This window comes from Ovis aries, chromosome 12 (genome assembly GCF_016772045.2).
Source record: "Ovis aries strain OAR_USU_Benz2616 breed Rambouillet chromosome 12, ARS-UI_Ramb_v3.0, whole genome shotgun sequence".
Lineage (NCBI taxonomy): Eukaryota > Metazoa > Chordata > Mammalia > Artiodactyla > Bovidae > Ovis > Ovis aries.
In genome coordinates this window covers 3,542,318-3,561,786 of record NC_056065.1, presented here as the reverse complement: position 1 = coordinate 3,561,786, position 19,469 = coordinate 3,542,318, and the positions used below count along the sequence as shown (strand labels likewise).

Below are 19,469 nucleotides of genomic sequence, written 5' to 3'. Positions count from 1 at the left end.
TAAGCTCGTAGGCTTGGAGGGGAGCAAAAAACCACGTGAAGCGGTGTTGGCAGTGCAGGAACAGAAACGCTGCTGAGAGCCTTCCTCATACCAGTGAAGCCCCAGAACAGCCCATGGGGGGAGGCCTTGGCCTCATCTTTCAGAGGCTTCCCCTCCTCGCTTCACATCCCACCTCATCCTTCTCTTGGAATCATTCCCTCCCCCCCATCCTCTGCTCCAGCAGGTCCAGCCGACCGCATGCCTCGCCTGGACCCCACTGCCCTGGCCTGGAGCCCACCGCCTGCCCGCTGATCCCTTTCCTGGCTGCTCCACATGGCAACCATCGCAGCCGCATCCACAGGACAGTTCCTGGGATCTGCAGGGGCTGCCCCCACCAGCCAGGGCCTGCTCATCGGGGCTCAGCTCTGGCCACAGCCTCCCTCACGGCTGCAAATGAAGGACCTCCTCTCAGTCCCCAGACATGCCTCTCACCCTGCCACGCCTGGCATGGGGACCTCTGTTGGGTGCACTGGTTCCTCTCTGGCCCTTCCCCAATCTAATTCCTCCTTAGCTGCTAGTTATCAGCTAAATCATTATCTTCTTCAGTAAGGATTACCTGATCCTGAGACCAAGTGAGGGGCCCCACTGTGGACATCCCTGAGCCCCCCGTGAACACAGTGCCAGAACTTCAGCTCCACTAGGATAGAAGTGCCACAGGGCAGGCATTTTCATTGGTTTTATCCACTGTCTTCTCCCCCATGCCCAGAGAAATGCCTGACAAATGGTTGGGGCTGGAGAAATAGTTTTGACAGGCACAGCTCCTCCAGTATTTTATCATAGTTTTTTGTCCATTTGCCTAGACTGTAGTATCTCTGAAGGTAGGGCCTATTTTGATTGATCACTTTAACCCCAGCACTCAGCATGGAGGCTGGTGCATAGTAGATAACAAATACTGTGAAATGGAATACTACACAGGTATTTTTTTTTAATGACAATTCAATGTTTTATGTAATGACCTGGAAAAGATATCTGAGATGCACTGCACATTAAAAAGCAATGCAGAATCATGGGAATAATATGCTATATCTTCTATAACAGGAGACTCAAATAAGACTTTATGTTCATTTTTGCTTGTATATAAAGAAAACTCTAGAAGAATGCATGAGAAGTAGATAAAAGTGATTACCTTTCAGAGAGGGACTGGGCAAACACAAGACTGGAGAGACAGCAAGACTCTTCTTTGTATAATTTTGCAATTCAAATTTTGAATTCTTTCAATGTATTATATAATCAACAATTTAAAAGAAGGAAAATGAGTGTTGATGGAAAAAAAGAACAAACAGGGAGAGAAGCAAAACTCCAACCAGGATCTGCCTGCCTCCAATCAGTCACATCCTATGGCCTTGAATCCAAGGCTGACAAACTTAGATTCTGCCGCCATAGAGGACACCCTTAAGAAATCCTCCCAGCCCACGTGCTCTGGCTGAGATGCCAAGTCCTCTGGGATGTGGTGAGAGCCCCTCAGGTTCTCTTGGTTCTCCTGTGTCCTGGAGGAGGATCCTCTGTACTGGGATGTTAGCTAGTAACTGAGCAAGTGTTTCCAGTCTCAGAAACTCAGCTCTGGAGATGAACAATCAAGTCTGCACTGCTTTGTGAATTACCATGTAATGACTACACTTAGGAATTTCCCAAGGCTAATCTCAGGGCTTACCAGTTTGTCAACACCCTGGAACTCCCTTTCCTAACTGAAACACTGACCCCTGAAAAGATGCTGCTCTAGCTTATAAACTCCAAACTAAACTGGTGCAATTATCTGGGGGCTAGATGGAGTAAGGCACCACATTCAGGCCCTCCAATCCTACAGTTCTGTCCCTGCACAGGCAAAACCCTTCCTGGTGCACCAGAGGACATGATCAAGAATTTTCTCCCATGGCTGACATAATACTAACCAGTAAAAGTCTGAAAGCCTTCCCACTAAATTCTGGAACAAGACAAGGTTGCTCACTTTCACCACTTCTATTCTACATAGTATTGGAAGTCCTAGCCACAGTAATCAGGCAAGAAAAAGAAATGAAAAGTATCCACATCAGAAGGAAGAAGTAAAAGTCTCATTATATGCAGATAACATGATACACTACATAGAAAACCCTAAAGACTCCACACCAAAACGATTCAGTTCAGTTCACTTCAGGCGCTCAGTCATGTCAGACTCTTTGAGACCTCATGAACTGCAGCATGCCAGGCCTCCCTGCCCATACCAACTCCTGGAGTTCACTCAGACTCACGTCCATTGAGTCCGTGATGCCATCCAGTCATCTCATCCTCTGTCGTCCCCTTCTCCTCCTGCCCCCAATCACTCCCAGCATCAGAGTCTTTTCCAATGAGTCAACTCTTCGCATGAGGTGGCCAAAGTACTGGAGTTTCAGCTTTAGCATCATTCCTTCCAAAGAAATCCCAGGGCTGATCTCCTTCAGAATGGACTGGTTGGATCTCCTTGCAGTTCAAGGGACTCTCAAGAGTCTTCTCCAACACCACAGTTCAAAAGCATCAATTCTTCAGTGCTCAGCCTTCTTCACAGTCCAACTCTCACATCCACACATGACCACAGGAAAAGCCATAGCCTTGACTAGACGGACCTTTGTTGGCAAAGTAATGTCTCTGCTTTTGAATATGCTATCTAGGTTGGTCATAACTTTCCTTCCAAGGAGTAAGCGTCTTTTAATTTCATGGCTGCAGTCACCATCTGCAGTGATTTTGGAGACCAAAAGATAAAGTCTGACACTAAAGTGATGGGACCAGATGCCATGATCTTCATTTTCTGAATGTTGAGTTTAAGCCAACTTTTTCACTCTCCTCTTTCACTTTCATCAAGAGCCTTTTTAGTTCCTCTTCACTTTCTGCTATAAGGGTGGTGTCATATGCATATCTGAGGTTATTGATATTTCTCCTGGCAATATTGATTCCAGCTTGTACTTCTTCCAGCCCAGCGTTTCTCACGATGTACTCTGAATAGAAGTTAAATAAGCAGGGTGACAATATACAGCCTTGACGTACTCCTTTTCCTATTTGGAACCAGTTTGCTGTTCCATGTCCAGTTCTAACTGTTGCTTCCTGACCTGCAAGTAGGTTTCTCAAGAGGCAGGTTAGGTGGTCTGATATTCCCATCTCTTTCAGAATTTTCCACAGTTTATTGTGATGTGATCCACACAGTCAAAGGCTTTGGCATAGTCAATAAAGCAGAAATTGATGTTTTTCTGGAACTCTCTTGCTTTTTCCATGATCCAGCAGATGTTGGCGATTTGATCTCTGGTTCCTCTACCCTTTCTAAAACCAGCTTGAACATCTGGAAGTTCACAGTTCACGTACTGCTGAAGCCTGGCTTGGAAAATCTTGAGCATTACTTTACTAGCATGTGAGATGAGTGCAATTGTGCGGTAGTTTGAGCATTCTTTGGCATTGCCTTTCTTTGGGATTAGAATGAAAATGGACCTTTTCCAGTCCTGTGGCCACTGCTGAGTTTTCCAAATGTGCTGGCATATTGAGTGCAGCACTTTCACAGCATCATCTTTCAGGATTTGAAATAGCTCCACTGGAATTCCATCACCTCCACTAGCTTTGTTCATAGTGATGCTTTCTAAGGCCCACTTGACTTCACATTCCAGGATGTCTGGCTCTAGGTGAGTGATCACACCATTCTGATTATCTTCATCATGAAGATCTTTTTTGTAAGTTCCTCTGTGTATTCTTGCCACCTCTTCTTAATATCTTCTGCTTCTGTTAGGTCCATACCATTTCTGTCCTTTATCAAGCCAAAACTATTAGAACTGATAAATTGGTTCAACAGGGAGCAGGATATAAATTCATGTATAGAAATCTGAGGCATTTCTTTATACTAACAATGAATTATCATAAAGTAGAAACAAAAATCCTGTTTAAATTTGCATCACAAAAATAAAATTCTTAGGATTAAGTCTAACCAAGTGGTAAAAGACTTACACACTAAGAAATATAAAAATTAATAAAGGAAATCAAAGGAGATTCAAGGAAATGGGACACGCATATCCTGTGCTCTTGGGTTGGAAGAATCAATATAGTTAAAATGGTCATCCTAACCAAAGCAATCTACAGATTTAAAGTGCTCCCTATCAAAATATCAATGATATTTCCCCCAGAACTAGAACAAATAATCCTAAAATTTATATGGAACCACAAAAGATCTAGACTTGCCAAAGAAATCCTGAGGAAAAAGAACAAAGCTAGAGGCATAACCCTCCCAGACTTCATACAATAGTAATCAAAATAGTGTGGTATTGAACAAAAACAGACATACAGATCAATGGAGCAAAATAGAGAGCCTAGAAATAAACCCACACACCTGGGTCAACTAATTTTTGACAAAGGAGGCAAGACTACGCAATGGAGAAGAGACAGTCTCTTCAACAAGTGGTATTGGGAAAGCTGGACTGCTGCTGCGACTGCTGCTGCTGCTGCTGCTGCTGCTAAGTCGCTCCAGTCGTGTCCGACTCTGTGCGACCCCATAGATGGCAGCCCATCAGGCTCCCCCATCCCTGGGATTCTCCAGGCAAGAACACTGGAGTGGGTGGGAAAGCTGGACAGCCAAATGTAAATCAATGAAGTTAGAACACTCCTTCACACCACACATAAACAAAATGAAAAGACAGCCTACAGGATGGGAGAAAATATTTGCATATGAAGCAACCAACAAGGGCTTTATTTCCAAAATATAGAAATAGCCTCATACAACTCAACAACGACAACAAAACAAACAACTCAATCAAAAAATGAGCAGAACACCTAAATAGATATTTCCCCAAAAATACAACAGATGGTCAACAGGCACATAAAATATCCTCAACATCACTACTTATTAAAGAAATACAAGTCAAAACTACAGTGAGGGATCACCTCACTCCAGTCAGAATGGCCAGCATCAAGAAGTCTACAAACCATACATGCTGAAGAGGGTGCAGAGAAAAGGGGACCCTCCTACACTGTTTGTAGGCATGTAAGTTGGTGCAGCCATTATGAAGAACACTGTAGAGGATCCTTTAAAGTATAGAAATAAAGTTACCATTGTTGTAGTTGTTCAGTCACCCAGTCATGTCCGACTCTGCAACCCCATGGATTGCAACATGCCAGGCCTCCCTGTCCCTCACCATCTCCTGGAGTTTGCCCAAGGTCATGTCCATTGCATTAGTGATGCCATCCAGCCATCTCATCCTCTAATGCCCTCTTCTTCTACCCTCAATCTTTCCCAGCATGAGGGACTTTTCCAATGAGCCCGTTTTTCAAGTCAGTTGACCAAAATAACTGGAGTTGCACCTTCAGCATCAGTTCTTCCAATGAATATCCAATGGATTGATTTCCCTTAGGATTGACTGGTTTGATCTTCTTGTTGTCCTTGCCATCCAAGGGACTCAGGAGTTACCTGGGCATATGTCTGGAGAAAACCATAATTCAAAAAGATACATGCTCCCCAATGTTCATAACAGCGCTATTTACAATAGACAAGACATAGAAGCAACCTACGTGTCCATCAACAGATGAATGGATAAGGAGATATGGTGTGTATATATATATATATATATATATATATATATATATAATGGAAAATTCTAAGCCATTAAAAAAAGAATGAAATAAATGCCATTTGCAGCAACATGGATGGACCTAGAGGTTGTCATACCAAGTGAAGTAAGTCAGACAAAGACAAATATTGTATGATATCACTTGTATGTGGAATCTAAAGAATAGGACAAAAGAACTTAATTACAGAACAGAAACAAACTCACAGACATAGAAAGCAAATTTATGGTTACCAAAGAGAGAAGGGGAGGGATGGGGATAAATTAGGAATATGGGACTAACAGATACACATCATCATATATAAAATGGGGCTTCCCCAATGGCTCAGATGGTAAAAAATCTGCCTACAATGTGGGAGACCTATGTTTGATCCCTGGATCAGGAAGATCCCCTGATAAACAATAAGAGTTTACTGTATAGCACGGGGAACTATATTCAGTATCTCGTAATAACCTATAATGCAAAAGAATCTAAAAAAGAATATGTGTATATATATATATATATATATATATATATATATATATATATAAAACCAAATCACTTTGCTGTACACCTGAGCCCAACATAATATTGTGAATCAATTAAACTTCAATTTTAGTTCAATTTTTAAAAGGAATTTTTTTTAAATTTGCTTATTTCTTGTGGCACACAGGAGCTTCGATGCTCGTTGTGGCATGCAGGATCTTTGTTTTTGGTTGCAGCATGTGGGGTCTTTAGTCGTGGCATCTGGGGTCTTTAATCGTGGCATCTGGGGTCTTTAGTCGTGGCATCTGGGGCCTTTAGTCGTGGCATCTGGGGTCTTTAGTTGTGGCATCTGGGATCTTTAGTCGTGGCATCTGGGGTCTTTAATCGTGGCATCTGGGGTCTTTAGTCGTGGCATCTGGGGCCTTTAGTCGTGGCATCTGGGGTCTTTAGTCGTGGCATCTGGGGTCTTTAGTCGTGGCATCTGGGGTCTTTAGTTGTGGCATCTGGGGTCTTTAGTTGTGGCATCTGGGATCTTTAGTCGTGGCATCTGGGGTCTTTAGTCGTGGCATCTGGGGTCTTTAGTCGTGGCATCTGGGGCCTTTAGTCGTGGCATCTGGGGCCTTTAGTCGTGGCATCTGGGGTCTTTAGTCGTGGCATCTGGGGTCTTTGGTTGTGGCATCTGGGGTCTTTAGTTGTGGCATCTGGGGTCTGTAGTCGTGGCATCTGGGGTCTTTAGTCGTGGCATCTGGGGTCTTTCGTTGGAGCCTGTGAACTCTTAGTTGCAGCACGTGGGATGTAGTTCCCTGACCAGAGATTGAACCCAGAACCCCTGCATTGGGAGCATGGAAACTTAGCCACTGGACCACCAGGAAAGTCTCCCCTGAAAGAATTTTTTGTTGTATTGTTTGTAATAGCAAAAAAAAAAATTTTTTTTTAAGAAACTGAAAATGATCTAAACATCTGCCAGGAAGTCAGATAAATAAAATGTGGTATATTCAAACAGTGGCACTTCCCAGCACTGGAAATAAATAAAGCCACACACATCAACTGGGTGAAACTCAGAAGCTCTGGGAGATAGCAAGCCATAGAAGACATATGGTAAAGCATTTATGTAAAGCTTAAAACTTAACAGCTTATCTTCATACATATTTATCATAATTGCATGTGGCAAAACAACAGAAAGCAATACAAGGCGAGCAAATAAGGGACACCTGGACCCCAAATTTAGACTGTGTTTACCTTTGACAGGGTCAGGGTCAGGGTCGGCAGAGCTGCAATAGGGGCCAGACACTCAAGGCACCAGGACGATGCTGGAAGACTTCTATTTCTCCAGTTGGGTTGAGGCCACAGGCAGTCATGTTGTTATTACACTTTGTGTCTTCGGTGTATGCTACATATATTACACGTATTTTAACCACTCAGGGATTCAATTTTTAAAATTTTAGCCACAGTCTGAGCCTTAGCATCAGGCCCTCCTGGGTTTGAAGCCTGACTTTGTTTTTCGTAGCTGTGTGAACTTGGGCCTGTCCCCCGCCCTCTCAGAGCATCCATGGTCTCATCTGTGCTAAGTCACTTCAGTAGTGTCCGACTCTGTGCGACCCCATAGACGGCAGCCCACCAGGCTCCCCCGTCCCTGGGATCCTCCAGGCAAGAACACTGGAGTGGGTTGCCATTTCCTTCTCCAATGCATGAAAGTGAAAAGTGAAAGTGAAGTCACTCAGTCGTGTCTGACTCCTAGCAACCGCATGGATTGCAGCCCACCAGGCTCCTCCGTCCATGGGGTTTGCAGGCAAGAGTACTGGAGTGGGGTGCCATTGCCTTCTCCTCTGTACGTAGGGATAATAATGTTTACCATTAAGGGTTATGTATGTGCTGTGCCTGCTTGTAGTAGATGCTCAACGCGTACTCAGTCGCTTCAGCCATGTCTGACTCTTTGTGACCTCATGGACTGCAGCCTGCCAGGCTCCTCTGTCCATGTGATTCCCCAAGCAAAACTACTAGAGTGGGTTGCAATGTCCTCCTCCAGGAGATCTTCCTGACCCAGGAATTGAACCCAAGTGTCCTTCGTCTCCTGCATTGCAGGCAGATTCTTTACCCAGTGAGCCACTTGGGAAGCCCGTAATTACTAATAGTGTGTCCCCCAGTACATTAAGTATTCTCCATCATTTCTGTTCATTTGGTCCTTTCCTGTAATATTTTATTGGCATGTCGCAAAATGAACATTAAATTATCACTTTAGTCCCTGAAATAATACATCTTAACGTGTTTCTGTCTTTGGTGACCAGGGTGATCAGGAAGGAAAACTAGGAGAAAGAGTGGTGATCCCTAGAACACGGGCTTTGTTGGGGTTTCTGCAGGAAAGGCAAGGCAGGGCTGAGTAAAAAGTTTACGACTGGCTGGTTTAAGTAATTCCCACAGGCTTTGGGGCAAGTGAGTCTTTACCTAGTCGTCTGGTTCCTGGCCCTGGGTTGATTTAGGACAGGAGAAACATTTACATGGTGTGTGAGAGTCGAAGGTGGCAGAGGCTTGGGTCTACACTGGAAAGGTGTGCTCCAGGCAGGCTGCTTGCAGCAGAGACATAAACAATTCTAGCTCTGAGGGTGGCCCTGTGATTTGTTGCTGCCGAACTGACAGATACAGAATCTAAGAAAGCACAATTAGAGAAGTAGAGAAGGACCACAGGTCAAAATGAAAGGGGTTTTCACAGGACGGCCCGTAACTAGGTTTACTGTTCTTTATGGCATTAGCCGAGAAAACAGATCTGAAATTTGGGGGACTCTCTAATATTATCTTGGTAGAGTTGTAAAGTGTATTAAAAGTGTGAGACCTGTGATAAATCTCGGTTTATGTCTCAGGAGAAGGTGGTAGGCCCAGCAATAAATGCTGGTTATTCTTGGGTCGGGAAGAGTTTCAGGAGGATTGGCTTAAATCTCTTTGTGAATAAAGGTTATCAGATTCTTTAACTTACCTTTATTAAGTTAAGGGTGCAATTAAATGAATGAATGAATGAGTGAGAGAACAAACAAAAGAAGTCATCCATCCTGCTCACACCTACTCATCTTCCCTCACTGACTTCTGGGACTCAAGCTGCCTGGTTAGCATTGAGGTCACTTGTAAAAGCAAAATCCAATTCTCTCACCTTTGCAGAGTGTCTGGAAGCAGGCGGCTGGCACATTTAGCCCCAGGAAGACTCTGCCTGCATCCTCCAAACTGGACCAGAGAGAAGACCTCATGGGCGGAGCTCACTGCGTCCTCCCTGCTGCCATGCCCCAGCACGGTTCTGAGCCCACAGCCACTGTTTTGGGAAGACAGGTCTTCGGTCAGCAGGGAGCTCCCCAGACATCTGTAGCCTCGGATCCATAGCTCTTGAATTTCTGGGAGATTTCTTTGCCCTTAAAATCTCAGAAACATCTGTTCTATATGCAATACGAGCCCATGATTGGAGAAAATTAAGTGCATTTCAAAACTCTGAAAATGAGAGAGACTGGTGTTTATAGGACTTCTGAGAATCTCTACCAGTCTCTGATTTGATTTTTTCCCTGTTTCAGGCTACATCTAGGGCAGAGAATTACCTGTGAAATCAGAGACAGGGCCATAGATTTGAAGTCAGGTGATTTTAACGAAGTTTTTTTTGTGATATTAAGCTAGTATTCTTTCTAGCCTCAGTTTTCTCTTCTGTACAATGAGAACAATAGTTGTTTCCTGGGGATTTCCCTGGCAGTCCAGTGGTTAGATTCTGTGCTTCCATAGCAGAGGGCACATGTTCCACCAAAGGTCAGAGAATTAGGAGTCTGCATGCCATGAGACACTGCTAAAAAATAGTTATTATTATTATTTCTTGCTCATTTCACAGGGTAAGATAGAAAAATGATAGAAAAATAAAGTAAAATTATATATATGCTAGTCATTTGAAAACTATACAGCTCTGCATAACATGGTGTAGGGAGGGAATGCTGAATTCAAAATATCTTTGTTGGTTGGTTGGTGGGTTGCTTATTTTTAACACAATACATATTAATGCCACAGGTGTTAGTTTCTGCAAAAATCCCCTGGTCAATAATGTGTTAGACGATCGAACATATATTGAGGCTTATTATGTACTAGGCACTGTTCTGAGCAGTTTATGAATGTTAACTATTTTAGTCCTCACAAGAGTCCTGTGAACTAGGTGTTAAATCATAATCCACATTAGACATATGGGGAAACTGAGGCACAGTTCAGTTCAGTTCAGTTACTCAGTCATGTCCAATTCTTTGTGACCCTATGGACTGCAGCACGCCAGGCTTCCCTGTCCATCATCAACTCCCAGAGCTTGCTCAAACTCACGTCCATCAAGTCAGTGATGCCATCCAACCATCTCATCCTCTGTTATCCCCTTCTCCTCCTGCCTTCAATCTTTCCTAGCACCAGGGCCTTTTCTAATGAGTCAGTTCTTCGCATCAGGTGGCCAAAGTACTGAAGTTTCAGCTTCAGCCTCAGTCCTTCCAATGCATATTCAGGACTGATTTCCTTTAGGATTAACTTGTTTTATCTCCTTGCAGTCCAAGGGACTCTCAAAAGTCTTCTCCAACACCACAATTCAAAAGCACCAATTCTTCAGCACTCAGCTTTCTTTATAGTCCAACTTTCACATCCATACATGACTACTGGAAAAACCATAGCTTTGACTAGATGGACCTTTGTTGGCAAAGTAATGTCTCTGCTTTTTATGTGCTGTCTAGTGTGGTCATAGCTTTTCTTTCAAGAAGCAAATGTCTTTTAATTTCATGGTTGTAGTCACATCTGCAGTGATTTTGGAGACCAAAAAAAATGAAGTCTGCCATTGTTTCTGTTGTTTCCCCATCTATTTGCCATGAAGTGATGGCACCGGATGCCATGATCTTAGTTTTTGTAATGTTGAGTTTTAAGCCACCTTTTTCACTCTCCTCTTTCACTTTCATCAAGAGGCTCTTTAGCTCTTCTTCGCTTTCGGCCGTAAGGGTGGTGTCATCTGCATATCTGAGGTTATTGATATTTCTCCCAGCAATCTTGATTCCAGATTGTGCGTCATCCAGCCTGGCATTTCACATGATGTACTATTTAGCATATAAGCTAAATAAGCAGGGTGACAATATACAGCCTTGACATACTCCTTTCCCAATTTGGAACCAGTCCATTGTTCCATGTCCAGTTCTAACTGTTGCTTCTTGCAGATTTCTCAGGAGGCAGGTAAGGTGGAACTCTCCACTATGGCCCGTCCATCTTGGGTGGCCCTACAGGGCATGGTTCATAGTTCCTTTGAGTTAGACAAGGCTGTGGTCCATGTGATCAGTTTGGTTAGTTTTCTATTACTGTGGTTTTCAACTGAGGCACAGAGAGGTTAAATTACTTGTCCATTTTGGACACTAGTATGTGACAAAGCTGAAACCCAAACCCAAGCTGTCAAGCTCTAGAAGCTGAGCTGTTAGTCAGCTATGCTGCCCCCTCCTTGAGAGATCTGAAGCCTACACCTGACTTTCACTAATTCTGCCTTCTAACTTCCATTCAGTGATTCCATTTATATTTACTGAGTGACTACTGTGTGTTGGGCACTATTCTAGGGATGGATCAGTGAACAAAACACACTGTCACGGAGTTTGTATTCTAGCATGAAAAGCGGACCGTAGACAGATGATCATATAAGGTGTCCAGAGGAGTGAGCGCAGCGGGTGAAGAATAGGGTGCGAGTCTAAGTCTGTTCAGGCTACAGGAATAAAACACCAGACTGCTGCTGCTGCTAAGGCGCTTCAGTCGTGTCCGACTCTGTGCGACCCCATAGACGGCAGCCCACCAGGCTCCCCCGTCCCTGGGATTCTCCAGGCAAGAACACTGGAGTGGGCTGCCATTTCCTTCTCCGATGCATGAAAGTGAAAAGTGAAAGTGAAGTCGCTCAGTCGTGTCCGACTCTTAGCGACCCCACGGACTGCAGCCTACCAGGCTCCTCCTGGATTTTCCAGGCAAGAGTCCTGGAGTGGGGCGCCATCGCCTTCTCCGGGCTAAGCAGCTAATAAACACCATAAATTATGTCTCACGGGTCTAGACGCTGAAAGCCCAAGACCAGGGTACAAGTACAGCCGGGTTCTGCTGAGGACCCTCTTCTGGGTTTCAGTTGGCCAGATTCTTACTGTGTCCTCACAGGGTAGAAGGGACAAGCTTGTTCTCCAGAGTCTCTTTTATAAGGGCACTAATCCCATTCATGAAGGCTCCACCCTCATGACACAACCACCTGCCAAAGACTCCACCTCCTAATACCATGAGTTTGGGGTATTAGGGAGGAATATGTATGAATAAGTGAGGAGCACAAATAGCATTGTATGAATTTTGGAGGAATACAAATAGCAGTGCGAGGGAATATAACGTGACTATGGGTCACGTGGCACAAGTCCTCTTGAGGAGGTCGCCATTAGCTCTACCATAAAGCCGCCAAGCAGACGACCCACAAACTGCAGAACAATTATACCAAAGAAATTCTCAGACTGTTAGGAAAGTTCTAGGACCCACAACAGATTTCCCAACCTGGGTATCCAGTGAAGGGACTGAGAACCCCCGGGGAATTTGACTTTGGAGGCCAGTGGGGTTTGATTACAGAACTTCCACAGGACTGGGAAAACAGACGCTTAGAGGGCACAAACAAAACCTTGTGTGCACCAGGAGCTAGGAAAAAGGAGTGGTGTCCCCACAAAAGACTGAGCCAGACTTGCCTGTGAGTGTCCAGGAGTCTCCAGCAGAGGCCTGAGTCTTCAGTGGCCTGCAGCAGGGTTGGGGCATTGAAAACAATAGTGCAGGTTTAGGTCCTTTTGACGGAGTAGGCAATGGCACCCCACTCCAGTACTCTTGCCTGGAAAATCCCATGGACGGAGGGGCCTGGTAGGCTGCAATCCATGGGGTCGCTAAGAATCAGACACGACTGAGCGACTTCACTTTCACTTTTCACTTTCATGCATTGGAGAAGGAAATGGCAACCCACTCCAGTGTTCTTGCCTGGAGAATCCCAGGGATGGGGGAGCCTGGTGGGCTGCCGTCTATGGGGTCGCACAGAGTCGGACACGACTGAAGTGACTTAGCAGTAGCAGCAGCAGGTCCTTTTGAAGAAGATCACCATTATTGTAATTTCTCCTACCATAGTTTGGCCTCAGGCCAAACGACAAGGAAGGAACACAGCCCATTTAATCAACAGAAAATTTGATTAAAGATTTACTGAGCATGGCCCTGCCCATCAGCACAAGACTCAGATTCCCCCACAGTCAGTATCTCCCATCAGGAAGCTTCCACAAGCCTCTTAGCAGAGAGCAGACAGAATGAAAACCACAATCATAGAAAACTAGCCAAACTGATCACATGGATCACAGCCTTGGCTAACTCAATAAAACTGTGAGCCATGCCCGGTAGGGCCACCCAAGAGAGTTCTGACAAAACGTGGTCCGCTGGAGAAGAGAATGGCAAACCACTTCATCATTCTTGCGTTGAGAACTCCATGAATAGTATGAAAAGGCAAAAGATATGACACTGAAAGATGAACTCCCCAGGTTGGTAGGTGCCCAATATGCTACTAGAGAAGAGTGGAGAAATAGCTCCAGAAAGAAAGAAAAGACAGAGCCAAAGTTAAAACAGCACCCAGTTGTGAATGTGACTGGTGATGGAAGTAAAGTCCGATGCTGTAAAGAATAATATTGCATAAGAACGTGGTGTTGTAGCCACGCGTTCTGGGGAACAAACTCACTCAGAAGGACAGTGCAGATAGTGGAGTGCAGCTTATTACACCGGCGGGCCCAAGACAGAGCCTCCTCTTAGCCAAGGACCCCAACCAGTTTTTGTGAAAACCTTATATACCCCACATGTACGTGCCCAAACCCGCCTCCCCAGATTCCCTGAAACTAATCTGGGCAAGGTAAAAGAGAGATAGGATCAAAGTTAACACATGATTCAAGTGTCACAAGAGTAGATAAACAGTGGATATTTATCAATAGGCCTGTGGTCATATCCCAGTAAACATAATGGAGTTTACCACTTTGTTCTGTTACAGAGATAATTAGCATATTCTTTTAGGCAAGGGAGAGTCCAAGTACAAGTCCTGAGGCTCTTTTATCTGGGGGAGAGGGGGGTCTGGTTTTCCATGGGTATGCCATTTCTATAGACACCAGGCACAAAGTTCAGAGTCCGTTGGGAGGGTGACCATACGTGCTGCCTAACACATTGTAAAATGCAGGGTCCACAAAGCAGAGCTATCAAGGCAACTACAACCATGGCAAATATAGTTTTCCACCAATCAGCCTTTACCCAAGATAGGGCCCAAGTCCAGAAAGGAATGTTTTCATTCGACATTGCTTTTATCTGGCTTTTCATGTCATCTAAACCCTATAGCTCAGATGGTAAAGAATCTGCCTGCAATGCAGGAGACCCGGGTTTGATCCCTGGGTCAGGAAGATCGTCTGGAGAAGGGACTGGCGATCCACTCCAGTATTCTTGCCTGGAGAATCCCACAGATAGAGGAGCCTGACGGGCTACAGTTCATGGGGTCGCAAAGCGTCGGACACGACTAGGCGACTATCCCACCCACCCACCCACAGCAGTTGATACATTGCCAGATAAGTCAGGAAGGCATACACAACATTCAGCCTTAATTGTAGCACAGGTCCCTCCTTGAGCAGCTGTGAGTATGTCCAAAGCCATTCTATTTTGAATTACCGCTTTTCTCACTTGGCTTTGCACTTCATTTAAGGCTTGGATAGCTTTTGTTCTATCTAGGAGGGCCTGTTTTGTGAAATTAGTCAAGGCCTCTACTTTAATCATAATATCTGTTGTCCCTATAGAGGGTACGAATAAGGCAACAATATACTCATACCACTGAAACACGGATCTTGTCCACATAGCATGTAAATAAGGTAGATTTACCGGGGCTTGTTGTAGGTTAGGCTTTTTTACACTGGCATTTATATCAAATGTAACCCTATGACTCAAGTCTGTTGACTGTAGGTCTGGCTTACACCCAGAGAACAGGGAGAGATTATGATTGTGTCCCAGAAAAGAGCAGAGTGGTTTAAAATCTCCTTGGCAGAGCGGTGACAGCACCAGGGAAGTCCATCCATCACAGACAGAGGCAGAGCCCCACATACCCAAATGCTGGAGGTATTGTGGAAGTTGGCGTAAGAATGTGCACGTTGATGAGACCAAGCAGCAGGAGTTGATTATGCAGCTTCATCCTCAAGGGGCTCATCCGGGGTCTTCTTTTCCTTCTTCTTAAGGATGGTCTTAGTCTCTCGAAGGTCAGTGGGGTCCCTCTGTGCAGTCCACTCAGCGTTTTCTGGGTCTGCGTGGTATGTTCTCTTCACCCTCGTATGATGGATCCAAGGGGCAATAATTGCAACTTTAACTGCAGTAGGGGTAGTTAGAATAACATAAGGGCCCTTTCACCAAGGGGCTAGCAAGTCACGTTTCCAATCTTTGACCCATACTTGGTCAAGAGGCGTAAACTCATGAATCTGTTCCCCAAGGGAACCCGATTTATTACCTTACCCAGTTCCATCTGCTGTGAAATCCTATCCCCCCTTACCTGAGGCAAATTTGTTGACACCTGTTTTATTATGGGAGGGGGCCTGCCACACACGATTTCGTATGGAGAATAGCGTTGGGACTGTGGGGTCATCCTGAGTCTGAGCAGAGCCGTCAGAAGCAAGTCCACCCAGGAGCAGTCAGTCTCTATGATCCACTTGGAGAGTCTCTTTAATGTCTGGCTGGTTCATTCCACCATCTCAGGACTCTGGGCCTATATGCAGTCTGCAGTTTCCATTTGATGTTTAAAGTTTTGCTTACTTGTTGTACTGAATCAGCTACAAAAGCCAGGCCATTGTCTGATCCGATGCTGGTAGGAAATCCACGTCTGGGAACTATTTCCCTAAGCAGGCACCGGGCTACTTCTGATGCTCTTTCAGTCCAGGTAGGAAAAGCTTCTACGCATCCTGAGAACGTACATACCTTGACCAGCAGGTAACAGTAGTGTCGGTGAGGTTTCATTTCAGTGAAGTCCACTCCCAGGTGTTCAAAGGGCAGCGTGCCTTTCAGCTGAATACCCGGAGGTTTTTGTCTGAATACCCGAGAGGCAGCATTAACCTGTGAGCAGGCAGCATGGCCTAGGTGGGTCGCTTGGTGTGCTTGGCTTACCAGATTGAGTGCCAGCTCCTCCAGGACCAATAATTTGCCACTTGGCAATTCCCACCATCCCTTTTCAGTCTTGATGGCCCCTTCTGCTTTGGCTAACCTGACAGCCGTTGTCCTTGTTTTATCAGGCTAGTGCCATCAGTACACAGGACCCAACTAGGGTCTGGACCCTTGTGTCCTTTAAAACAAACCTTACCTCCTCCTTGCAGGTCTGTGCCTTCTTCTTCGACACCCGGTAACCTGCTTCCTCCGCAGCTGGAGCAGTGTTTTTGTCCCTTCCCAGCATTTTTCCTTGGTCTCAGCGGCCAGCAGCAGGTCATCCCCGTATTGTAGGAGCCAACATCCATACTCTTCCAGATGGAATGAGTCCAGGTCAGAAGCCAAGGCTTCCCCAAAGATGGTTGGGGAGTTCTTAAACCCTTGTGGGGTAGTCCAGGTGAGCTGTTGTTTGGCGCCCCCAACTGGATCTTCCCACTCAAAGCAAAGATGGGCTGTGATGCTGGGGCAAGGTGTATGCAGAAGAAGGCCTCCTTGAGATCTAGGCGAGTATAAACTTTAGTCCTTGGCGGGAAGAGGCTGAGTAAGGTATAGGGGTTTGGAACAGTGGGGTGTAAAGTCACAGTAGCCTGGTTGACTACCCTGAGATCTTGTACAGGCCTATAGCCCTGTCCTTCCTTTTTGACTGGCAGGATCGGCGTATTCCAAGCCGACTGGCACTCTCCTAGAATGCCCGCTTGTTTCAGTCTATTGATGTGGGGCAGTATGCTTGCCCAGGCCTCTATCGGTAGTGGGTACTGGTGCTTTCTAACCGGGATGGTGCTTGCTTTGAGTTCTATTATCACTGGGGCTTGATGTTGAACCAGCATGGGGGGAGCAGGGGGGGTGGGGGTGTCTTCCACCCAGACATCAGGGAATAACTGAGTTAGCTCTCTCTCTCTTGCTCTTCCGCCCGCCCTGGTTTTTCCTTCGGAGGCTCATGCAACCTCCACTCACCTTGGGGTGGTATTGAGAGAGAGAGCAAATAAGCCATAGTGCCCATCCAGAAGGTGGGCCTCTCCTCAGGGGAGAACATCACTTGTGCTCCTAGTTTGGAGAGCAAGTCTCTTCCCAACAGGGCTACTGGGCACTCTGTGATGTAGATGAACTCATGAATCACTTGGTGCCCCTCATCTGACATTTTCTGGACTGGCAAAACGATTTAATCGTCTCTTCTCCGATGCCCCAGTTACAGCAGTAGTCTCTTTGGATAATGGTGTCACAGGTTTTGTTACTACGGAAAGTTCTGCTCCTGTATCCACCATGAGGTCAATGTTTTGGTCCCTCACTTTTAAGGTGACCATGGGCTCTCAGGGACCTGATATCTCTGAGCCTGGCAGCCCTATATAATTTCCAAGTCAGCAAGCCCCACAGCTGCGGGAGCTTCCTCTTCCTTCCTTGCCTTAGGGCACTCATTCTTCCAGTGGCCAAAACCTCACACCGGGCACACTGGTTTGGCTGTAATGGGGCCCGAGGCCTCCGTTGGGACTGGTTGAAGGACGTCCTGTCCCTGGGGCAGAGGAGGTTTTCCAAAGAGCCCGAGATAGACTTTCCCAGCGCAGCAGCTAGCATTGCAAATCTCCAGTCTTTTCTCTTTCGTTCCCTCCAGCTCTCTGGCAGAGTGCAGTCTCTGCTTAATTCCAACGTCTCCCTCTACTTCTTGTCAGTACTCACCAGGAGAGGCGGGTATAGCTTGGGCGGTTCGGCTGGAGCCGGATCCTGGAAGTGTTGGCCAGAGGCTTCTGCCACCAGGATCGGAGCCCGCCGAGGTGGCAGCTCTACGACCTCCGGGAGAGCTGGCGGAGGAGCAGCGGCTGCTGCTGGAAACTCACCTGGCCCTGGATCGGGCATCAAGGCGGCCTCTGGTCATGGTGGAGAACTGGGCGGCGGGCGCGTCATCATCCTGTATGGGGGAGGGGCAGGTCGTCCTCGTCCAAATCCTGCCAGATCCCAGAGGGAGAAGGGGGATCGGTGTGTCTTCACCTGCTGGTCAGCAAGGCCCAACCAGAACACCATGTGGTCCAAGACTGTTTCTCCCTTTAAGTTCTGCCTTGGTGGGCTTGATCAGGTGCAGATGAAAACATAGATGGGTTAAATATCCCATGTCCCAGGCCGTCTCCCGAAAAGCCAATTCATACTCACTTATGTATCCCCCTCCTTCCAGCCTGACAATTCCAAGGGGGTCAAGAATTTCACAGCAGACGGGACACCTCCTGGGAGAGGGCAGAATATGAGCATACAAGGACCAGTTTCCTATCCTAAAAATCCCCTGGTGATCGCTGGTAATAATTTTCCCTGAGACGGCATGGACACACCTCCTAAATGACCTTCACAAATTCCCTTCCTAACCCTAGCATGCTTGTCTATCTGTGTACGATCTGTGTACCAAGCAATCGCTGCCTGCCTATTCCAGGCTCCTGTGGGTCCCCGCTCCTTCTAGTCCCTCCCAGGGGGTGATCAGGCCCCCTCTCCCACCCTGCTGGGTGGGTTCCTCCTCACCTGAGTGCTCAGTTCCCCTGCTGCCGTCCACTACCTGCTAACGTGAAAGGTCCAGGCGTTGAGAAGCAGAATCCTTCCAGAAGGGTGAGGTGCCTTTCCCCCTCTAAAAGATTCAAGTCACAAGGCCTCAGAGTAATCCCAAATGGGACTTGTCTCCTCAAAGTAAGGAGTTTCCCGGCCAAAGCACCAAATGTTGTAGCCATGCGTTCTGGAAAACAAATTCACTCAGAAGGACAATGCAGATAGTGGAGTGCAGCTTATTACACCTGCGGGCCCAAGGCAGAGTCTCCTCTTAGCCAAGGACCCCAACCAGTTTTTGTGAAAACCTTATATACCCTAAGTGTGCTTGCTCAAACCCGCCTCCCCAGATTCCCTGAAACTAATCTGGGCAAGGTAAAAGAGAGATAGGATCAAAGTTAACACATGATTCAAGTGTCACAAGAGTAGATAAACAGTGGATATTTATCAATAGGCCTGTGGTCATATCCCAATAAACATAATGGAATTTACCACTTTGTTCTGTTACAGAGATAATTAGCATATTCTTTTATGCAAGGGAGAGTCCAAGTACAAGTCCTGAGGCTCTTTTATCTGGGCGCGGTGGTTGGGGGGGGGGGCGGAGTCTGGTTTTCCATGGGTATGCCATTTCTATAGACACCAGGCACAAAGTTCAGAGTCCATTGGGAGGGTGACCATGCATGTAGCCTGAT

The 19,469-nt window shown here is 46.2% G+C and overlaps 1 protein-coding gene and 1 long non-coding RNA gene across 3 annotated transcripts in view; one reads left to right on the top strand and one right to left on the bottom strand.

Moving 5' to 3' along the window:
- The window catches only part of RAB7B (RAB7B, member RAS oncogene family), a 40,118-nt gene extending 30,169 nt beyond the window's left edge, over positions 1–9,949 (top strand). For both annotated transcript variants that reach the window (XM_042256999.1, XM_042257000.1), the window contains one exon: positions 9,199–9,949. In XM_042256999.1, the coding sequence (XP_042112933.1) occupies positions 9,199–9,414 (216 nt within the window). In that variant the 3' untranslated portion in view covers positions 9,415–9,949. The remainder of the gene's footprint in view (positions 1–9,198) is intronic.
- Positions 1,203–19,070, bottom strand: LOC132657493 (uncharacterized). The gene is made up of 3 exons (XR_009595786.1): positions 18,760–19,070; positions 15,183–18,473; positions 1,203–13,151 (listed from the first exon to the last, which is right to left on the bottom strand). It is a non-coding gene; the product is annotated as an uncharacterized LOC132657493 (long non-coding RNA).
- Between the last annotated feature and the right edge of the window lie 399 nt (positions 19,071–19,469).